At 33.7% G+C, this 20,314-nt stretch overlaps 1 protein-coding gene across 19 annotated transcripts in view; it reads left to right on the top strand.

Moving 5' to 3' along the window:
- The window catches only part of IQCM (IQ motif containing M), a 480,596-nt gene that overhangs the window by 193,368 nt on the left and 266,914 nt on the right, over positions 1-20,314 (top strand). For all 19 annotated transcript variants that reach the window (XR_012079786.1, XR_012079787.1, XM_072975871.1 and 16 more), the window contains one exon: positions 6,057-6,148. Coding sequence is in view for 17 of the 19 variants with exons in the window: in XM_072975871.1 (XP_072831972.1) it covers positions 6,057-6,148 (92 nt within the window). In the remaining 2 variants the exon portion in view is untranslated. The remainder of the gene's footprint in view (positions 1-6,056; positions 6,149-20,314) is intronic.

Below are 20,314 nucleotides of genomic sequence, written 5' to 3' on the forward strand. Positions count from 1 at the left end.
AAACAGCTGCATGGAGACTAAACAACATGCTACTAAAAAAAGGGATCAATGATGAAATCAAAGAAGAAATTAAATAATAACTTGAGATAAGTGACAATGAAAACACAACCACACAAAATCTATGGGATGCAGCAAAAGCAGTCCTAAGAGGGAAGTTCATAGTGAAACAGGCCTTTCTCAAAAAACAGGAACAATCTCAAAAAAACAACCTAACCTACCACTTTAAAAAATTAGAAAAAGAACAAACAAAACTTGAAGTAGGCAGAAGTAAAGAAATAATAAAGATCATGGAGGAAATAAAATAGAGATTGAAAAAAAATGAAAAAATCAATCAAACCAAGAGCTGGTTTTTTGAAAGAGTAAACAAAATTGACAAACCTCTGGCCAGACTCACCAAAAAGAAAAGAGACAGGACATAAATAAACAAAATAAGAAATGAAAATGGAGAAATTACAACCAAATACCACAGAAATACAAAAAACCGTAAGAGAGAATACTATAACCAATTATATGCCTACAAATTGATCAACCTAGAAGAAATGGACAAGTTTCTAGAAACATACAGCCCACCAAAAGTGAATCAAGAAGAAATAGATAATTTGAACAGACCGATCACTAGAAGTGGAATAGAATCAGTAATTTAAAAACCTCCTTGCAAATAAAAGTCCAAGATCAGATGGCTTCACTGGGGAGTTCTACCAAACATACAAAGAACTTATACCAGTCCTCAAACGCTTTCAAAAGATTGAAGAGGAGAGAACACTCCCAAACTCATTGTACGAAGCCACCATCACCCTGATAGCAAAACCAGACGAAGACACTACCCAAAAAGAAAATTACAGGCCAATATCTTTGAGGAATATAGATGCAGAAATTCTCAACAAAATATTAGCAAATTGAATCCAACAACACATAAAAAAGATCATACACTATGATCAAGTTGGATTCATCCCAGGGACACAAGAATGGTTCAACATATGCAGATCAGTCAACATGATACACCACATCAACAAAATCACATGATCATCTCAATAGACGCAGAAAAAGCATTCGATAAAACTCAACATCCATTCATGATAAAAATTCTGACCAAAATGGATATAGAGGGGATTTACCTCAACATAATAAAAGCTATTTATGGCAGACCCACAGCCAACATAATACTCAGTGGTGAAAAGTCGAAAGCCTTCCCGTTAAAATCTGGATCAAGACAAGCATGCCACTCTCACCACTTCTATTCAGTGTAGTATAGGAAGTCCCATCTATAGCAAATCAGACAAGAAAAAGAAATAAAAGGGATCTAAATTGGAAGAGAAGAGGTAAAATTGTCACTATATGCAGATAACATATACTATATATAGGAAACCCTAAAAACTCCACATAGAAACTACCAGAGCTGATAAATGAATTCAGTAAGGTGGCAGAATACAAGATTAACGCACAGAAATCTGTTGCATTTCTTTACAATAACAATGAAATAATCAGAAAAGGAAATTGAAAAAATAAAATCCCTTTTAAAATCACATCAAAAAATACTTAGGAATAAAGCTGACCAAGGAAGTGAAAGAGTTATATGCAGAGAGCTATAAAATGTTGATTAAGGAAATTAAAGATAATTTAAAGAAATGGAAAGATATCCCATACTTTTGGATTGGAAGAATTAATATTGTTAAAATGGCCAAACTACCCAAAGCAATCTACAGATTTAATGCAATCCCTGTCAAATTACCCAGGACATTTTTCACAGAACTAGAACAAATAATTATAAAATTTATATAGAATCACAAAAAAACCAGAATTGCCAAAGCAATACTGAAGGAAAAGAGCAAAGATGGAGGAATAACCCTCCCAGACTTCAGACAATCCTCCAGAGTTATAGTAATCAAAACAGTGTGATACTGGCACAAAACCAGACATTTATGAATCAATGGAACAGAATAGAGAGCCTAGAAATAAACCCAGACACCTACAGTCAATTAATCTTTGACAAAGGAGACAGGAATATACAATGAAGAAAAGACAGCCTCTTTGCGAGTGGTGTTGGGAAAGCTGGACAGCCAGCCAGACAGTTAGAACACTCCCTCACCGTACACAAAAATAAACTCAAAATGGCTAAAAGACTTAAATGTGAGACAAGACACTTTTATAAACCTCCTAAAAGAAAACATAGGCAAAACATTTTCTGATATAAATCTTAGCAATGTTCTCCTAGGGCAGTCTACCAAGGCAATAGAAATAAAAGCAAAAATAAACAAGTGGGACCTAATTAAACTTATAAGCTTTTGCACAACAAAGGAAACTATAAACAAAATGAAAAGACAACTTATGGAATGAGAGAAAATATTTGCAAGTGATGAGGGCTTAATTTCCAGAATATACAAACAGCTCATACAACTCAATAACAAAAGGAAAAAAAAAACCAATCAAAACATGGGCAGAAGACCTAAAGAAACATTTATCCAGTGAAGATATGCAAATGGCTACTAGGTGCATGAAAAAGGCTCAATATCACTAATTATCAGAGAAATGCAAATCAAAGCTACGCTGGTATAACCTCATAAGAGTCAGAATGACCATCATTAAAAAGTCCGCAAACAAATTCTGGAGAGGTTTGGAGAAAAGAGAACCCCCGCTAACTGTTGGTGGGAATGTAGTTTGATGCAGCCGTTATGGAAAACAGTATGGAGATTCCTTAAAAAACTAAAAATAGACTTACCCTGTGATCCAGCAATCCCATTCCTGGGCATATATTCGTAGGAAACTCTAATTCGAAAAGATACATGCACCCCAATGTTCATAAAAGCACTGTTTACAATAGCCAAGACATGGAAGTAACCTAAATATCCATCAACAGATAATTGGATAAAGAAGATGTAGTGTGTATATATACAATGGAATGTTACTTAGCCATAAAAACAAATAAAATAATGCCATTTGCAGCAACATGAATGGATCTGGAGAATGTCATACTAAGTGAAGTAAGCCAGAAAGAGAAAGAAAAATATCATATGATATCACTTGTATGTGGAATCTGAAAAAATGACACAAGTGAACTTATTTATAAAACAGAAACAGACTCCCAGGCATAGAAAACAAACTTATGATTACCAGGGAGAAAAGGAGGGTGGTGGAGGGATAAATTGAGAGTTTGAGATTTGCAGATATTAACTACTATTACGTAAAATAGATAACCAACAAGGTCCTATTGTATGGCATAGGGAACTATTTTCAATATCTTTAATAGCCTACTTTGAAAAAGAATATAAAAATGAATATATATGTATCTATATATAACTGAATAACTATGCTATACACCAGACATTAACATAGCATTGTAAATCAACTATATATCAATAAAAAAATTTAAGAAGAAAAAAAGAAAACGAGAAATCTGACCAGGTATCTTTCAGTATGTCTTTCTCAAGAGAGTTGAATATTTCCCAAAGAACTGTTTCTTCTGCAACTGGTAAAAGATTAAGGTCTCTTGACACCCTAACATTCCATTTTTAATGAAAACACGTCCTGCTTATTGAGGAAGATCAACACCCTTTGAAATTAAGAGCAACTACTTGTAATTCCAGTGACAGCCTGGAGCACATAGAGCCTGAACTTCAAGCCACCAAGGCTGCCTTATTTTTATTTATAGCTAGCTTATGGCGGTAACTGGTTACCTACCCTAGCAGTTAGCTTTGTTTCATTATTGTTAGAAGTATGATAGGAATGGAGAAGGAAAGACAAATATGTTTTTGGACGTGGTGACTTAGAGTTTTAGAAAACCTGTGCTTAAGTAGACAAAGAAAATGTCATCAGACTGAAATTTTTATTGAAGTCTGGTTCAGCCCATAATGAAGATAGGGAAACTTAGCCATGAGGATACAAGCGGCAGAAAGGAAAACAGAATCAGTCAGGAAATTGGGTAGGGGATTGTTAACAGTGAAGAGAAGGCTCTAGGACTGAACAACATGAATTGCCCAGCTTATTGTGGGACTCTGGAAAGGTTTCTGTTCAAGACAAACAGACCTCTGTGAAAGGAGTTGTACATTAACTACTTAAATTTCTCCTGAAGATGCCTTGGAAGACACTAATTTTTAAGGTGACATAATATTTTTAGGTGGACCATAAAAATATAACGTATGATTCCTTCTTTTTTCCAAATTTCTCTATGTTTGACTTGCAGAGGAAAACAAAATTGAATACTTTTGCATTTTCAAATTTAAAGAAGTGAAGTTCTTCAATATACCTTCGAATTCTGACTTCAAAGATTAATTATTATATTAAATACTCTTTTTATGACAATGATAATAAATGTAAGTGCATTCTAAATGTTAATTTTCCATCAAGGAAATCCATTTTTATGCACTTATTTATTAGAGCTAAATTTTACTTGATAATATTTGGTATATGACAACTGTATTTCTATATGCACTCTGTAATTTAGGCAAGTGAGCCTGAACTTCTTCCCCTAGTTTTGTGATCAGTGGACATTTCTTATGCGTTACGTGATAATTTGTACTTAGGTTATTCTAATCAGTTTAATCACAGAATGAGGATATTATAAAATAATGATGCAATCCCTCATGGCATTTCACCTTAATGTTTGTAAAATATTTTGCTTAAGTGGATGGACTGTGGTCTACTTCTTTTAGAATCTTTCATTAATAAGGAATCATTAAAAAATACAATTAATAGTTCTCACTTGGGGATTTAAGTAATACTTAACCAAGGACTAGTTATAAGGAAGCAAAGCAAACTACAACTGTGTATCTTGGCGCCATTCTTGGTGGCCTGTAAATAAAATTCTAAAATTTCAAGTGGAGTTTTGCAAAGCTGCCTGCATACTCAAGCCTCTCATATTTTCTCTTGACAGTATGATTTTGTTGTATAAGGGATATGTCAGTTCTTTGGCCAACTGTGTAAGTGTGACCACATGAGTGACAGCTAGATTAATGGATCCTATAAGTCACTAATTTGTTTACTATTTATTGGGTGCCTATTATATGTTAAATATAAAACTCTAAACAGGAGAGTCACAGATTTCCCTTATAGACTTTAGTTTTTTGATGGGCAGAATTTTTTAAAATCCTAAAAATTTATATAACATTTCTGTAACATTTGAACTAGCAATTTCATTTCTAGGCCAAAATAAAAATGTGTATCTTTGTACCATTTACACAGAAGTGTATTCATGATGTATTATTAAGTGTAAGAAATAAGCTAAAAGGTTCATGTATGTTTATGGACATCTAAACATAGAGAAAGTATGGAGTATATTACATCTGTTAATCATGACAAATAGTCAGTATAAAGTAGTAAAAAGGGGCTTACTTAGTTCCTGAAGTCCTCCTGCCTGGATTTAAATCCTGGCTCTACCCACTTCTAGCTGGAGTAATGTGAACTATATACTTTTAACCCCTAAACCTCTTAGTTTCTTCATTTATAAAATGGGTTTAATAATAGTAAATACCCAGGCACTTCTTGTGAGGGTGAAATGTGGTAAGACACATAATGAATAGTGCTCAGCTCATAGGAAGAATCAAGACTGTGCAATTATCAGTCAAATACTAGGGTAGTGAATTAGGGGTAATTTTTACCTTCTCACTTTTGCTTACTTACATTTGCTGAAGTTTCTACATGGTACTTGTTTTTTGATTCAACTGACTTGATTAAAGCTTTCCAAGCTGTGATAGGAAAACAAATTACTTAAAAGCTCTTGCAAAACAGAAGTAGATATGATGTGTGTTCATTTCTCTGATTTTTGTTAGAGTTTTTCTTTCAGAAAGCAAATGTTCCTATGTTATCCATGCTCAGGGCCAGCAAAATTTGGTATTATTTTTGTCTTCATTCAATAATAAGTATTTATAAACGGCCCACCATGTGCCTGTTACTCTGTAGTGAAGGGACTGAGATAACAATGGTTGTAGCCTCTGTGGAAAGGAGACAGGTGGTTTTCTCTCCGTGATTATTGTGTAATCCTATAACATTAGTCTAGAAAGTTTGGATTACAAACGAGGTACTATTAAGTCACTCAAAGCTCTGACTTTGTGTTTTGGAAACAGGACGTTGGACTCATTTTGTCCCTTCCCCATCGTCAACCATGGTTTGCACTTAAGACCCATGACCTCTCCCATGGGGCTTCTGAAAGAAAATGGTGAGTCTCACTGCTCAAGTGTGGTAGCAACACCGTGATTTTCATTATTTTGTATTCATTTCAAATGCAAAGTCAAACAGCTGGTATTGAACAGTCATTTCCTTTATATTTCATTTCAAATACTGTGTCATAAGCTAGAGACTTCAGAAACAACTACTAATAACTGATTTTCAGCTCCTTTATTTGAACTTGAGAGATTGGATGTTTTTAATGTGTGTAAATATTGATGGTTTTAGGAAATTACAAGGATAAATTCTTACAATTTTAAAAGTTTCTCTACAGTTGAGTTATTTTTTAAAAAATATGTAATTCTTCAAAAGAAAATATAGATGACCCTTTAAAATGCCTTAAGTGAGATTGAGCAACTCTCTGGAACTTGGTGAGCTACTTGAAGACCTAGGGGGCTATTGATTCAAAGAAACTATTTTTGTAGTTTTCCTTCTTTTCAACTTGTTACTCATGTTCTTGAGCTTCAGGCTGTCATTAAGAGAAAACTACTTGTAGAGTGAAGCTTCAGTTGATTTTGAAATAAATTTTTGAAAATTTGCAGAATAAACACCTCCTTGGGTTCTCAAGGCACTCTTGCTTAAAAATTTTCTGTATCCAACTACAATTTTACCAGCCTTTATTTGTTTGGATTATTATAGAAGGAATTCAAGCATCAGCTGGATGGTCATCAAACACATATTTATCTAACCAGTATTCACTCAAGGTATTAATATTTGTGAATATAATGTCAAAATCTCATACACGTGCAATAGATCTGTTTAAAGTTTTTGGTTATTGTATTGATCCATCCCTTAAATTCTTTTGAGGCTTAATCAGATAATTTGAGACCCCAGGGTAGTGGAATGATGTATGGGCCTCAACTGAGTCTAGAATTAAATATTTATGTGAAGAGGTAAATGCTGTCTAAAATTCCTCATAAGGTATAGGGTCCAGTGGGTGAAATAGTTTTAATAGATAACAATCTTGAAATGTGATAACACTGAAAGCTGAGATTTACAGCCCTTAACTGCCACATAGTGAAAATTCTGCTAATTGTGTGATACTTAGAGTTTCAAGATCATCGTAAGGGCTGATAAAAGCCTCTATTTCGAATGCCATCCACCTGAGATAAATCACGTGTCTTCCCCTTATGGAGGAACATATCAGCCCTTTGAAGGGGTCAGTCATTCTCAAGGCTTTAGTCTGAAAATAGAAATGTAACTCTTCTTTTCCCATATACATAGAGTCTACTCTACAGGGGTTTGACCACTGTTAGTTTAGTGCTAAAGAAAAGATGGAGGACCTTTCTTCTGAAATGTTTGTCGAGAGAATCCCCATTACTAGCTATAGATTATTGTGAAATTGTGAGTGAAAGGCTGGCAGAATGAGCAATCACCTATGTGATGTGTTTTGAGATTTGCTAAAGGTTCTATCTGTGCCAAAAAAATCTGGAATACTTACTAGGAACCATAACTTCACGGAAGCTAAAGAATCCCTATATTTATCACAGTTACTGGCGTGTATTGGGCATTAATAAAAATTTGTTAAATGAATGAAATGCATAAATGAAGATGAATTAAAAGGAGAAGCCACTCAAATGGAATGTATTTCTGTATATATCTGTGTGTCTGCTTCTGCATAGTAGGCTAAAACTTGATAACTACTAAAAAAAAAAAAGAATTTGGGAAAGTACAATCCAATACAATACAGCAATGAATACAAACATGTAAAAAATATCACTGGACATTTTTACAGTTCTTGTTTATACTGATTATATGTAGACTGCACAGATACCACAAAAATAAGTAAAATTTTATGCAGTTTACCTTATATGCTTTAAACCCAAATTATTGGGCAGATTATTCATTTTATGATATGTCTTTCAGTATTCATAAACATGGGGAGTTGAAAGGCTGAACATGCTAAAAGTGTAAAAAATTGCAACAAAAATAATTATTTCCAAATGCTCTAGAGCAGCTGTTCTTTTTTTCCTTAAAATGAAAGTATATTTAATCAAATAAGAATGGAGATTTCATCACTGTTCTGTTGTGGTTTTGTTTAATTTTTTTAGTTCAAGCTAAACTGCTCTTTTATAATTGCAATATATTTTTTCATAAGGGCAAAAATATCTGAAGGCTTGTGTCCAGAAACTTATTTTATGTAAACTATTAGTAAAATGTGAAAAATGTTGATTTTCTCTTTGAAAAACCTAGATGTGGTCCTTGCTTTGTGTCTTGGGTGAAAAATAATATTTTTTTAAGCTTGTCATTTTTTTTAGTTTAGGACTATAGTCTGTAAAGATTTGCACAAAAAAGATTTTTCTCCACGTATTGTTGTAACTCTAGTTTAAAGTTACAGCTTCACTGAATATCTGAAACAGTCACTGAGATCTCTTTAATAACAGAATGTTGCTTAAATTGTGAAAGAACATAGATCTTATTGTTTTCTCTGGGGTATATTGTAATTTACTGGGCTCTAAAAGTTTCTGATTTTGTTTTAGGGTAAATAAATTATTATTAAAGGAAAAAGGAAAGTAAATTAGAACATAAGAATTAAGAAAGTCATGATTTCTATCCATTTGACATATATTACAATATATAATAATAATATAATATATAATATTATATATAAATGCCTGTATCTTATACTGCTTGAAGCCTTGCCTTTAAAAGCAGTATAGCACAGTGATTAAGAGTGAAGACACTGCAGTTATTATACCTACTCTAATGAGGTTAGAATTCTGGCTCTGTCAGCTTCTAGCTGGGAGACCTCATCCAAATTACTTCATCACTCTTGACTCAGTTTCCTCATTGGTTAAATGGGGGATAATAACAATACTTATCCAAGAATTTTTAGGTAATGCTTGTAAATTGTGTAACATACATCCTAGTGCTTACTAAAATTGAACTGTAATTATTAGCTATAATTCCCTAGGTATAGGTAGTAAAGCATAATATACTTGAGAGTCTGATGTTTTTGTCCAACTTTGACCCTGTCCTAAAAGATTTGTCACTTGAAACACAAGACACATCTCATTGTAACACTGACTTACCATATCAATGCACCAAGCAGAAATGAGTTTTATTGTTATTGTGCAAACACAATCATGGTGGCCTTTCCTGGATTCACCTATTTTTACCATTGTCATTGTTAACATCCTGTTCTACACCTTGAATCTGCCTGTTTACCCTCCTATTTCAATAACTTTGTAAAGTCATTCTTAAACTGATATTCTTCAAGCACCCCTTTCACTGGTGATTTTAAAGCTTTCTCTACTTGCCAAGTTCACAGACTTGAGACTCTTGGAATGAATAAACTAAGTACGTCCTTTAATTCTGTCTACATCAGTCTCCACAAGACACCTAGGACTTCCCAGTCACCTCTTATCATCAAAACCCCACTTTCTGCATAATTCTGTATGCCTTTTTTTCTGTCTTTAATCCCTAACCCTTCCCACCCCTGAAACCCATTTACTGTTCTCCTTGAACTGCTAGCCAGTAACTAGCAAAAACCCTGAATCCTTAACGTCATCTAAGTGTCACCTTCACTTTCTTCGTCTAGTTGAAATCTGTGCTGTGTCTCCAACCCTGAGGATATTTCTTCCTCTGCTCCTCTCAAGTGGTGATGCTCTTCTCTTTCTCTTGCCTTGTATCTCTGGGAGTGGAGGTGGGGAGGTGACTTCTTTATTTCTCAGGCTATTTCCAGATCATTCACCTTCTTCTTTTCTAAAATTCCAAGCTTTGAATCTCATGTCATCGAATTTAATTGTTTTTTTCGGGGGGTGTAATTAGGTTTATTTACTTATTTATTTACTTTTAGAGGAGATGCTGGGGATTGAACCCAGGACTTTGTGCATGCTAAGCATGCACTCTGCTACTTGAGCTATACCCTCCCCCTTCTCATGTTATCAAATGATATCCTTTATTACCTCTCCTGCCTACAGTAACCTGTTGATTTGTATCCATTCTTTCATATCTGAAAGAATTTAGCCCCTGGATTCTTGTAACTTTCTCTAGCACTAGTCTTGTAATAACTCTGATTTTGGTATCCTGATAAATAAGCTCTCTAACTCACTGGCTTCTTGATTCCTTGAGCTCTTTTCCTCCAATGATTTTGTCATCTGTAATACTTTATATATATATATATATATATATATACTCTGATAGTTATAGCCTAGGAACCTTTGAAATATTTCCAAAATCTCACTTTGAAGGATACCACAACTCAACCAGGCTACCTTCTAAACTCTTAACACTTTTTCAAACTCCCACTGGGAGTCTGGGGGTCCTCAGTGTTCATGGGCCTGGTGATCAATTTTTGAATTTTTCTCTAGCTACACTAATTCTTTTGATAATTTTATCCAATCCATAGCTTTAACTGCCATTTATATGCAGATGACTCCAAGTTTATGTCCAGCCTGGTCGTTCTCCTCAACTCCAGGTAACATTCAAATGCTTAATCAGCATTTCTGCCTGGGTTTTTAATAGGCATTTCAAACTTAGCATGTCCAGCTCAGGAACCCTGTACACTGTAAGGAAAGCTCTTTATCTTAGACATCACAGCATCACTTCTTTACCAGTTCTAGGCTTTATCCGAATGCCTTCTAATCAGTGAGGGCATCACTGACCAGCCTGTTATAGTAGCAAGTATATCTCCCAGTCCCACTTACCAATCCTGCTTTATTTTGGTCTCTAACACTTAGGGCCTGAGGACATACATATTGCCTATTTGAGTTTTGTCTGCACCTTCTGCTAGAATGTAATCTTCATGAATGCAGATAGTGATTAATTCATTACTAAATCCCTTAGACGCAGAATCATTCCTGGACGTGCTCATTGTATTTTGTTGGATGGATGAAGATACTTCTATTTTATTTGCAAAAAGAATGCTACCAATTTTCATATTTATTTTTTTCTATACTATGAGGAAAGTTATCTGGTTTATTAGAATAAATATTTTTATCAGTGGAATTCAAATATACTGTCTTCATTTTGAATAAAAAATTACAGCTGGAAAAAATATAGCTGTGTGTGTGTATTTCTGAGAATATGGTGAACAATTATGTAAGGAAAGATTTCTGGGTGCAAAAAAACCTAAAAATACTAGTTAAGTATTAAAAAGATAACTTAAAAAACCCAGCTGATCTGCCAGGAAAGCACAAAAATAATAAAACCAGAAAATATAAGCAAGCCTGATCCCAAAGAGGTTTAATATTCTTTATAGCAGTTTGTTTTTAGGGTTTATTATTCCTGGTGGCCTAGACATTCCTAGCTTAAAAAAAAAAACCCACAAAAAACTAGCATCACTTCTCTCCCCCTTCCTTCCTAGCTATCTGTCTGTCTGTCTGTCTATCTGCATTTTTTAATATATGTATGTATTTGTTGTCCATCCTCAGGTATCTAGAGTTAGATTAATAGAAATCCTTGTTTCATGATGCATTATCTTCATTTTTGCCTGAATTGTTTCCTTCCTTCCTTCCTTTCTTTCTTTCTTTTTCTTTCTTTCTTTCTTTCTTTCTCTTTCTTTTTCTTTCTTTCTTTCTTTCTTTCTTTCTTTCTTTCTTTCTTTCTTTCTTTCTTTCTTTCTTTCTTTCTTTCTTTCTTTCTTTCTTTCTTTCTTTCTTTCTTTCTTTCTTTCTTTCTCTTTCTTTCTCTCTTTCTTTCTTTCTCTTTCTTCCTTTCTCTCTTTCTCTCTTTCTCTCCTGCTCGCTCTTTCTTTCTTCCTTCCTTCCTTCCTTCCTTTCTTTCTCTCTTTCTCTCTTTCTCTCCTTCTTCCCTTCTTTCTCTCCTCTCCTTCTTCCTTTCTTTCCTTCTTTCCTTCTTCCTTCCTTCCTTCTTTCTTTCTTTCTTTCTTTCTTTCTTTCTTTCTTTCTTTCTTTCTTTCTTTCTTTCTTTCTTTCTTTCTTTCCTTCTTTCTTTCTTCTTTCCTTTTCTTCCTTTCTTTCTTCCTTTCCTTCCCTTTTTTCTTTCCTTTCTTCCTTCCTCTTTTTCTCCCTTCCTCCCTCCCTTCCTTCCTTCCTTCCTTCCTTTCTTCCTTCCTTCCTTTCTTCCTTTCTTTCCTTCTGTGTTATAATGAACACAAAGAAAATCATCCCCCAGACAAAAGACTGTAATATTGACAGCAACTATCATCTTCTACTGTGCCTCTTACAAATCCTATCCCTTTGCTTCCACCCCAGATTTGGAAGAGTTGTAGTAAATTTTCACTACTAATCCTTTGTTACTTCTGTTGTGGCTAGTCGTTTCACTTTCTTTAAAGTGTCTTTGGTAAACAAATAGTATTGATTTAAATACAGTAAATTGTATTAAAAATGTTACCCTCTCTGGGATAAATAAAAGACTATGAAGAACTTTAGGTTTTCTCTTCCTCTGTTTTGACTTTCATACTATCATTGTCCATTATTTCAATTTTGTCTTTTTTTTAAACTTTACTCTCACAAGCCATGCTATAATTATCATTATTTTATAAAGATAGTATTTACTTAGATTTACCTACCTCCTGGTAGGTTAAGAGTTGAGAAAAACTTAGAAATTTTTTGAAATGAAATATAGGTGGACATGAAATATCCTTCCTTTGATTTAGGCCTTTTTAGAGTTGTCTCAATAATACTTTAGTTTTCTGCATTTTTTAAAAGATTTCTTTCTATGCATTTAATGTTTTTGATACCATTTTAAATGGTATTTAAAATTTTATTTCACCCCCCCCACTCCGTTTTCTGGAGTATAAAAATACAGTTGAACTTTTTGCATGGACCTTATATCTTTATGGCCTTTATAAATTAACTTACTAATTCTAGTAGTTTATCTGGTTTATCTGTTGATCCTTTTAGACCTTCTGCATACACAATCTTGTTGTCCATGAGTGATGACATTTTTTGTTTTTTCCTTCTGATTCTAAATCTTTTATTTATTTTTTTCTTACCTTATTGTATAAGTTAAAACTACCTAACACAATGTAAAATAGAAGTGTTGAGGAGCTTTATTGTCTCATTTCTTATCTCAGAAGAAATTGTTACATATTTTAGTATTTGTTATAAAATTTCCTTATTATACTAAGAAGTTGCTAGATTTCTAAGAGTTTTTTTAATCACGAATCAGTGTTGAATTTTACTAAATGGTTGTCTTTTTACTTCTTAAGGTGTTTATATGATTTTTCGCATTTGTTCTTTTTTATTTTTTTTCATTTTTCAGTTTTATTAGGTAGAATTGTTACAGTTTGACTGCACATATGCAGTATATTCACGTAAATACATATACACAATATACTGCACATATTTTTTAAATTTACATATATGTACTGTTCATTGTTTCTAAGAACAGATAGAGCTTTAGCTTTTTAAACTTACATAGTTATCAAAGGAATAAAGCTAACCACAAAATAAGAATTAATTCTAAAAGATACATATACCCCACTATTAACAGCAACATTATTTATAAGTTCCAAGATATGGAAGCATCTTAAGTGCGCATCAATAGATGAATGGATAAAGAAGATACGGCATATATATGTAATGGAATACAACTCACTCATAAGAAAGAAGGATATTTTGCCATTTGTGGCCCTTCATTCACTTTTTTTTCCACTTCAGAAACCAGAATTTTACAACTGGCATAAACATTTCCACTGCATCAAAAACAGCAAAATACCTAGGAATAAGCTTAACCAAGGTTACCTATGTTGTGAAAACTGTAAAACATTGATGAAGGAAATTGAAGATGATACAAAGAAATGGAAAGATATCTTGTGCTCTTGGATTGGAAGAATCAGCATTATTAAATGTCTGTACTACCCAAAGCAATCTCATTTGTTCCTTTTTTTGTTTGCTTGGTTTTTTTTTAAACATTTTTTATTGAGTCATAGTCATTTTACAGTGTTGTGCCAAATTCCAGTGTAGTGCACAATTTTTCAGTTATACATGAACATATAGGTATTCATTGTCACATTTTTTTTCTCTGTGAGCTACCACAAGATCTTGTATATATTTTCCTGTGCTATACAGTATAATCTTGTTTACCTATTCTACATATGCCTTTCAGTATCTACAAATTTTGAACTTCCAGCCTATCCCTTCCCACCTCCCTCCCCCTTGGCAACCACAAGTTTGTATTCTATGTCTATAAGTCTGTTTCTGTTTTGTGTTTATGTTCTTTTTTTTTTTTTTTAAAGATTTAACATATGAGCGATCTCATATGGTATTTTTCTTTCTCTTTCTGGCTTACTTCACTCAGAATGACATTCTCTAGGGACAACTGTGTTGCTGCAAATGGCATTATGTTGTCAGTTTTAATGGCTGAATAGTATTCCATTGTATAAATATACCACCTCTTCTTTATCCAGTCAGCTGTTGATGGACATTTAGACTGTTTCCATGTCTTGGCTATTGTAAATAGTGCTGAGATGAACATTGTGGGGCAGGTGTCATTTTGAAGTAGGGTTCCTTCTGGATATATGCCCAGGAGAGGGATTCCTGGGTCGTATGATAAATTTATTCCTAGTCTTTTGAGGAATCTCCATACTGTTTTCCACAGTGGCTGCACCAAACTGCATTCCCACCAGCAGTGTAGGAGGGTTCCCTTTTCTCCACAGCCTCTCCAGCATTTGGTATTTGTGGACTTTTGAATGATGGCCATTCTGACTGGTGTGAGGTGATACCTCATTGTAGTTTTGATTTGCATTTCTCTGATAATTAGTGATATTAAGTACTTTTTCATGTGTCTATTGATCATTTGTATTTCTTCCTTGGAGAATTGCTTGTTTAGGTCTTCTGCCCATTTTTGGACTGGGTTGTTTGTATTTTTTCTTCTTAAGTCGTATGAGCTGCTTATGTATTCTGGAGATCAAGCGTTTGTTGGTTTCATCATCTGCAAAAATTTTCTCCCATTCCATAGATTGTCGTTTTGTTTTACTTATGGTTTCCTTTGCTGTGCAGAAGCTTGTAAGTTTCATTAGGTCCCATTTGTTTATTCTTGCTTTTATTTCTATTGCTTAGGTAGACTGCCCTAGGAGAACATTTTTGAGATGTATGTTAGATAATGTTTTGCCTATATTTTCTACTAGGAGGTTTATTGTATCTTGTCTTATGTTTAAGTCTTTGATCCATTTTGAGTGTATTTTTTCATTTGTTCTTTTAATGTAGTGAATTGTACTTACTGATTTTCAGATGTTATACTAATCTTTAACTATGAAATAAACCTCACATGGATTCAATTTATTAATATTCTGTTGAGGGTTTTCCCATTTATATTGATGAGGGATGGTCTGTGATTTTCCCTGTTTATAATGCTCTTGTCAGGATTTGGTATTGAGGTGATGGATGACATTATACAGTAAGTTGGAAACTGTTCCCTCTGTTGTGTTGTTTGGAAGAATTTGTGTAAGATTGTGCTATATTTTTTTAAATGTTGTGGTAAATCACTAGCGAAGCCACCTGGTCTGGACATTTCTTTATATGGAATTTTAAAATCATAGATTAAATGTCTTTAAAGTAAGACTGATGAAACTATTTTTATCATCTTTCAGTTTTAGTAAGTTATGTTTATAGGGATACATCTAGATTGTCAAAAGTACTGCCATAAAGATGCCTATAATGACACTTGTACTGATGTCTTCTTTTTAATATTTGATATTAATTATTTAGGTTCTCTCTCTCTCTTTCCTTCCCTTTCTCCTTCTTTCTATTTGGTCAGTTTTGCTAAAAGCCAGTCAACTTTATTGTTTTCTTTTTTTTTTAAACCAGCTTTTAGCTTTATCAATTTTCTCTATAGCGTATTGCTTTCTACTCCATGAATTGCTATATTTTCCTGATCTTCATTTTGGTCAGCTCTGACTGAGCACCATATTTGGGACTCTAATATTTGTTATTGATTCAGTATTTACTCAAAACAATGAGCATTTTCTAAATTCTGTTATATATGGTATTATTATCTAATTAGTGTGATGTAATCTTCTTTCAATAAAATGGATGAGTTTTTTGAGGACATCAGTCCTCCTTTAAAAATAGCCATTCGATGAGGTATCACCTCACACCAGTCAGAATGGCTGTCATTCAAAAATCCAAAAATGACAAATGCTGGAGAGGCTGTGGAAAAAGGGGAACCCTCCTACACTGCTGGTGGGAATGCAGTTTGGTGCAGCCACTATGGAAAACAGTGTGGCGATTCCTCAAAAGACTAGGAATAGACTTACCATATGACCCAGGAATCCCACTCCTGGGCTTGTACCCAGAAGGAAATCTACTTCAGGATGACACCTGCACCCCAATGTTCATAGCAGCACTATTTACAATAGCCAAAACATGGAAACAACCTAAATGTCCATCAACAGGTGACTGGATAAAGAAGAGGTGGTATATTTATACAATGGAATACTACTGAGCCATAAAAACCGACAACATAATGCCATTTGCAGCAACATGGATGCTCCTAGAGAATGTCATTCTAAGTGAAGTAAGCCAGAAAGAGAAAGAAAAATACCATATGAGATCGCTCATATGTGGAATCTAAAAAACAAAAACAAACAAACAAACAAAAACAAAGCATAAATACAGGACAGAAATAGACTCATGGACAGAGAATACAGACTTGTGGTTACTGGGGGGGGGGCGGGGTAGAGGGTGGGAAGGGATAGACTGGGATTTCAAAATTGTAGAACAGATAAACAAGATTACACTGTATAGCACAGGGAAATATACACAAAATGTTATGATAAATCACAGAGAAAAAAATGTGACAATGAGTGTGTATATGTCCATGAATGATTGAAAAATTGTGATGAACACTGGAATTTGACACAACACTGTAAAATGATTATGAATCAATAAAAATGTAAAAAAAAATTAAAAAATAAAAAAATAAAATAAAAAATAAAAAAATAAAAATAGCCATTCGACACACCAGTCAGAATGGCCGTCATTCAAAAATCCAAAAATGACAAATGCTGGAGAGGCTGTGGAAAAAGGGGAACCCTCCTACACTGCTAGTGGGAATGCAGTTTGGTGCAGCCACTATGGAAAACAGTGTGGAGATTCCTCAAAAGACTAGGAATAGACTTACCATGTGACCCAAGAATCCCACTCCTGGGCTTGTATCCAGAAGGAAATCTACTTCAGGATGACACCTGCACTCCAATGTTCATAGAAGCACTATTTACAATAGCCAAAACATGGAAACAGCCTAAATGTCCATCAACAGGTGACTGGATAAAGAAGAGGTGGTATATTTATACAATGGAATACTACTCAGCCATAAAAACCGACAACATAATGCCATTTGCAGCAACATGGATGCTCCTGGAGAATGTCATTCTAAGTGAAGTAAGCCAGAAAGAGAAAGAAAAATACCATATGAGATCGCTCATATGTGGAATCTAAAAAACAAAAACAAACAAACAAACAAAAACAAAGCATAAATACAGGACAGAAATAGACTCATGGACAGAGAATACAGACTTGTGGTTACCGGGGTGGGGGGGTAGAGGGTGGGAAGGGATAGACTGGGATTTCAAAATTGTAGAATAGATAAACAAGATTACACTGTATAGCACAGGGAAATATACACAAAATGTTATGATAAATCACAGAGAAAAAAAATGTGACAATGAGTGTGTATATGTCCATGAATGATGAAAAATTGTGCTGAACACTGGAATTTGACACAACATTGTAAGATGATTATAAATCAATAAAAAATGTTAAAAAAAACCAGATCAGCATATGCACAGCAAAAAAAAAAAAATAGCCATTCGAGTGGTTGACATATGGGATTTCAAAAAATACTTAATAAATTATTTTTGTTCCCTGTGAAGATAGCTTAAAATAAATAAAACCCTCACCACTTGACTCATACTATATTAAAATCAATAGCAAAGTTTTAGTTTTCATTTCTTTCATATGCATATAATACATGTTAAATATATATAATCATGTTAAAGAACATATCATATTAAAGAACATTTGGAGAAAAGAAAAACCTTGTCCATTAATGCTACCACCCTCTCCGTGATTAACAGCTCGGTTTATTTCCTTCCAAATTTTGTTCCCTCTGCTTCTTTTTTAAAACCTAGTAGCTATACAAATTTTAACATTTTTTCTAGTTAAGTCTAATGTAACAGTTTCCTTTCATCAATTGGACATAAATGTCTACTTCAGTTTTTCCCCAATGACTGTAAGAAAACTCTCCCCCATGTATCATGTGGTAGACTCTCTAGTTTCTTCATTTGCCTGCCCCACCAGGGCTTATTCAATGTATTGATCGGCTTGGGTTGTCATAATGAAATACTATGGACTGGGTGACTTAAACAGCAGACGTATTTTCTCACAGTTCTGGAGGCTGGAAGTCTAAATTCAGGGTGCCAGCATGAGTGGGATATGAGGGAAGGTCTCTTTCTGGCTTGTAGACAGCAGCCTTCTAGCTCTTTTCTCACATGGCCTATTCTCAGACCATACGTTCAAAGAGAGAGAGAGGTCTCTGGTCTCTTTCTTTAAGTATGTTAATCCCATCATGAGGTCTCCACCCTCATGATCTCATCTAAACTTAATTATCTCCAGAAGGCACCATGTCTAAATACCATCATATTGGTGGGCAGGGCTTCATCATTTGTATTTGGGGGGATGGGCACAGTTCAGGTCATAGCACTCTGTATCGGAGGAGGAAAAACATGTTCTTTGTTCTTGCCTTCCGACACTGTATGAAGGCAGCTGAAGGAAGACAGGGTGGGAGGGAGGGAGGGAGGAAGTCTCAACTTATTGTAGAATAGGAAAATAGATTTTTCAGAATAACAAAATCTAAAATATTAAAATCTCTAAATATATTATTTTATGCGGAATTCTACTATATCACAGCAGGTGGAGTGGGAGGTAGTTGTACATTTAGACTGATAATATTTACCCTTTTAATTCTGTGGTTACTTTTCTCTTAATAGTCTACTGTAATCATTAAATACCTTCTCATAAATACTTTCATTTATTGGTGTAATTTCAGTTATTATTTTATATCAAGGTGATTAAAAAATGATTTGAAAAAGCTAAATTAGGATACTTAAAATATTTTTATTACTTTTTGTCACAATAGCTTACTCAAAACATTAATTGAAGGGTAGATGTTTATAATAAAATAATAGAATAAATTTATTTTTAATATAATGATATACTAGTAATAAGTTTCTTTTTATATGTTGTCTCCTTAATTCTAATGGGGTTTTCAGGAATGGCCAGTCTAACTTTTCCCATCTATCAAGAAACTTGCAACTAGCTCAAGTCTCAGAAGTATAAGGCTTCTGATTCTCAGTTCTTGTTCCATTTTATTGTTTTGCTTTATGTTCATACTGTCTTATATGTATCAATGAGTATTTTGCTCTGTAAGTATAAATTTGGGATATTTAAGGCTATATTTCAAGGCAAAAGAGTGACTCAATATAGGATGGGCATATAAAATGAGTATTTTGTGCTATGTATAATGTTATGAACTACAAGCTTATGTAAATTTGTATAATTTTTGAAAGTTTTGGTCCAGTTGATCCTATGCAGTCTAAATTTGGTATTTCTTACTGCTGTATATTTTTTTAAAATTACATTTTCAGTGAGTCAAGTTTATCAGTGATATTATTGCATATGATACAATTTTAGAGTGTTAGCATTTATGTTGAATTATAAATTAGTTTGTATTGCTTTTTCAGTATGTAACAATATAATAGGAAAGATAGCTTTCTTGTATGATTCCCCACTGCTCACGTTAATAGACATTTCATGAAGACACAAGTGTTTTATTGTCTACAAACACATCTTGCCTCATCTTCTTTAGGAAAATGTGAAAAATATTTTTAATGTACCAAATTCTAAAGAATCAAATTGTTTCAAGCTGAGAGAAATGCGTGCCATGATATTAAAAATGTTCAACAAATCTCCAAGAGATATTTGTGGGATGTTAAAAAAAACTGTTTCGATACATTATACGAATTACCTGTGTCATTAATCCAGGTATTTATCTGTTCACTGTACATTCTGTCAGGAAAAGGAAACCAACAAGCTTTAGCTAATTTTAGTTAAGCAAAATTTTAAAATTTCAAGGGAGATTGAATATATAGTCAATAAATATTGATGGTGGGAGGAAGATTAATTCCACAGTGAATTATAGCTATTTCTTATTCAAACTTGATCTTGACATATAACTTACTCGAATGTGA

The sequence above is a fragment of the Vicugna pacos genome, chromosome 2 (assembly GCF_048564905.1).
Source record: "Vicugna pacos chromosome 2, VicPac4, whole genome shotgun sequence".
Taxonomy (NCBI): Eukaryota; Metazoa; Chordata; class Mammalia; order Artiodactyla; family Camelidae; genus Vicugna; species Vicugna pacos.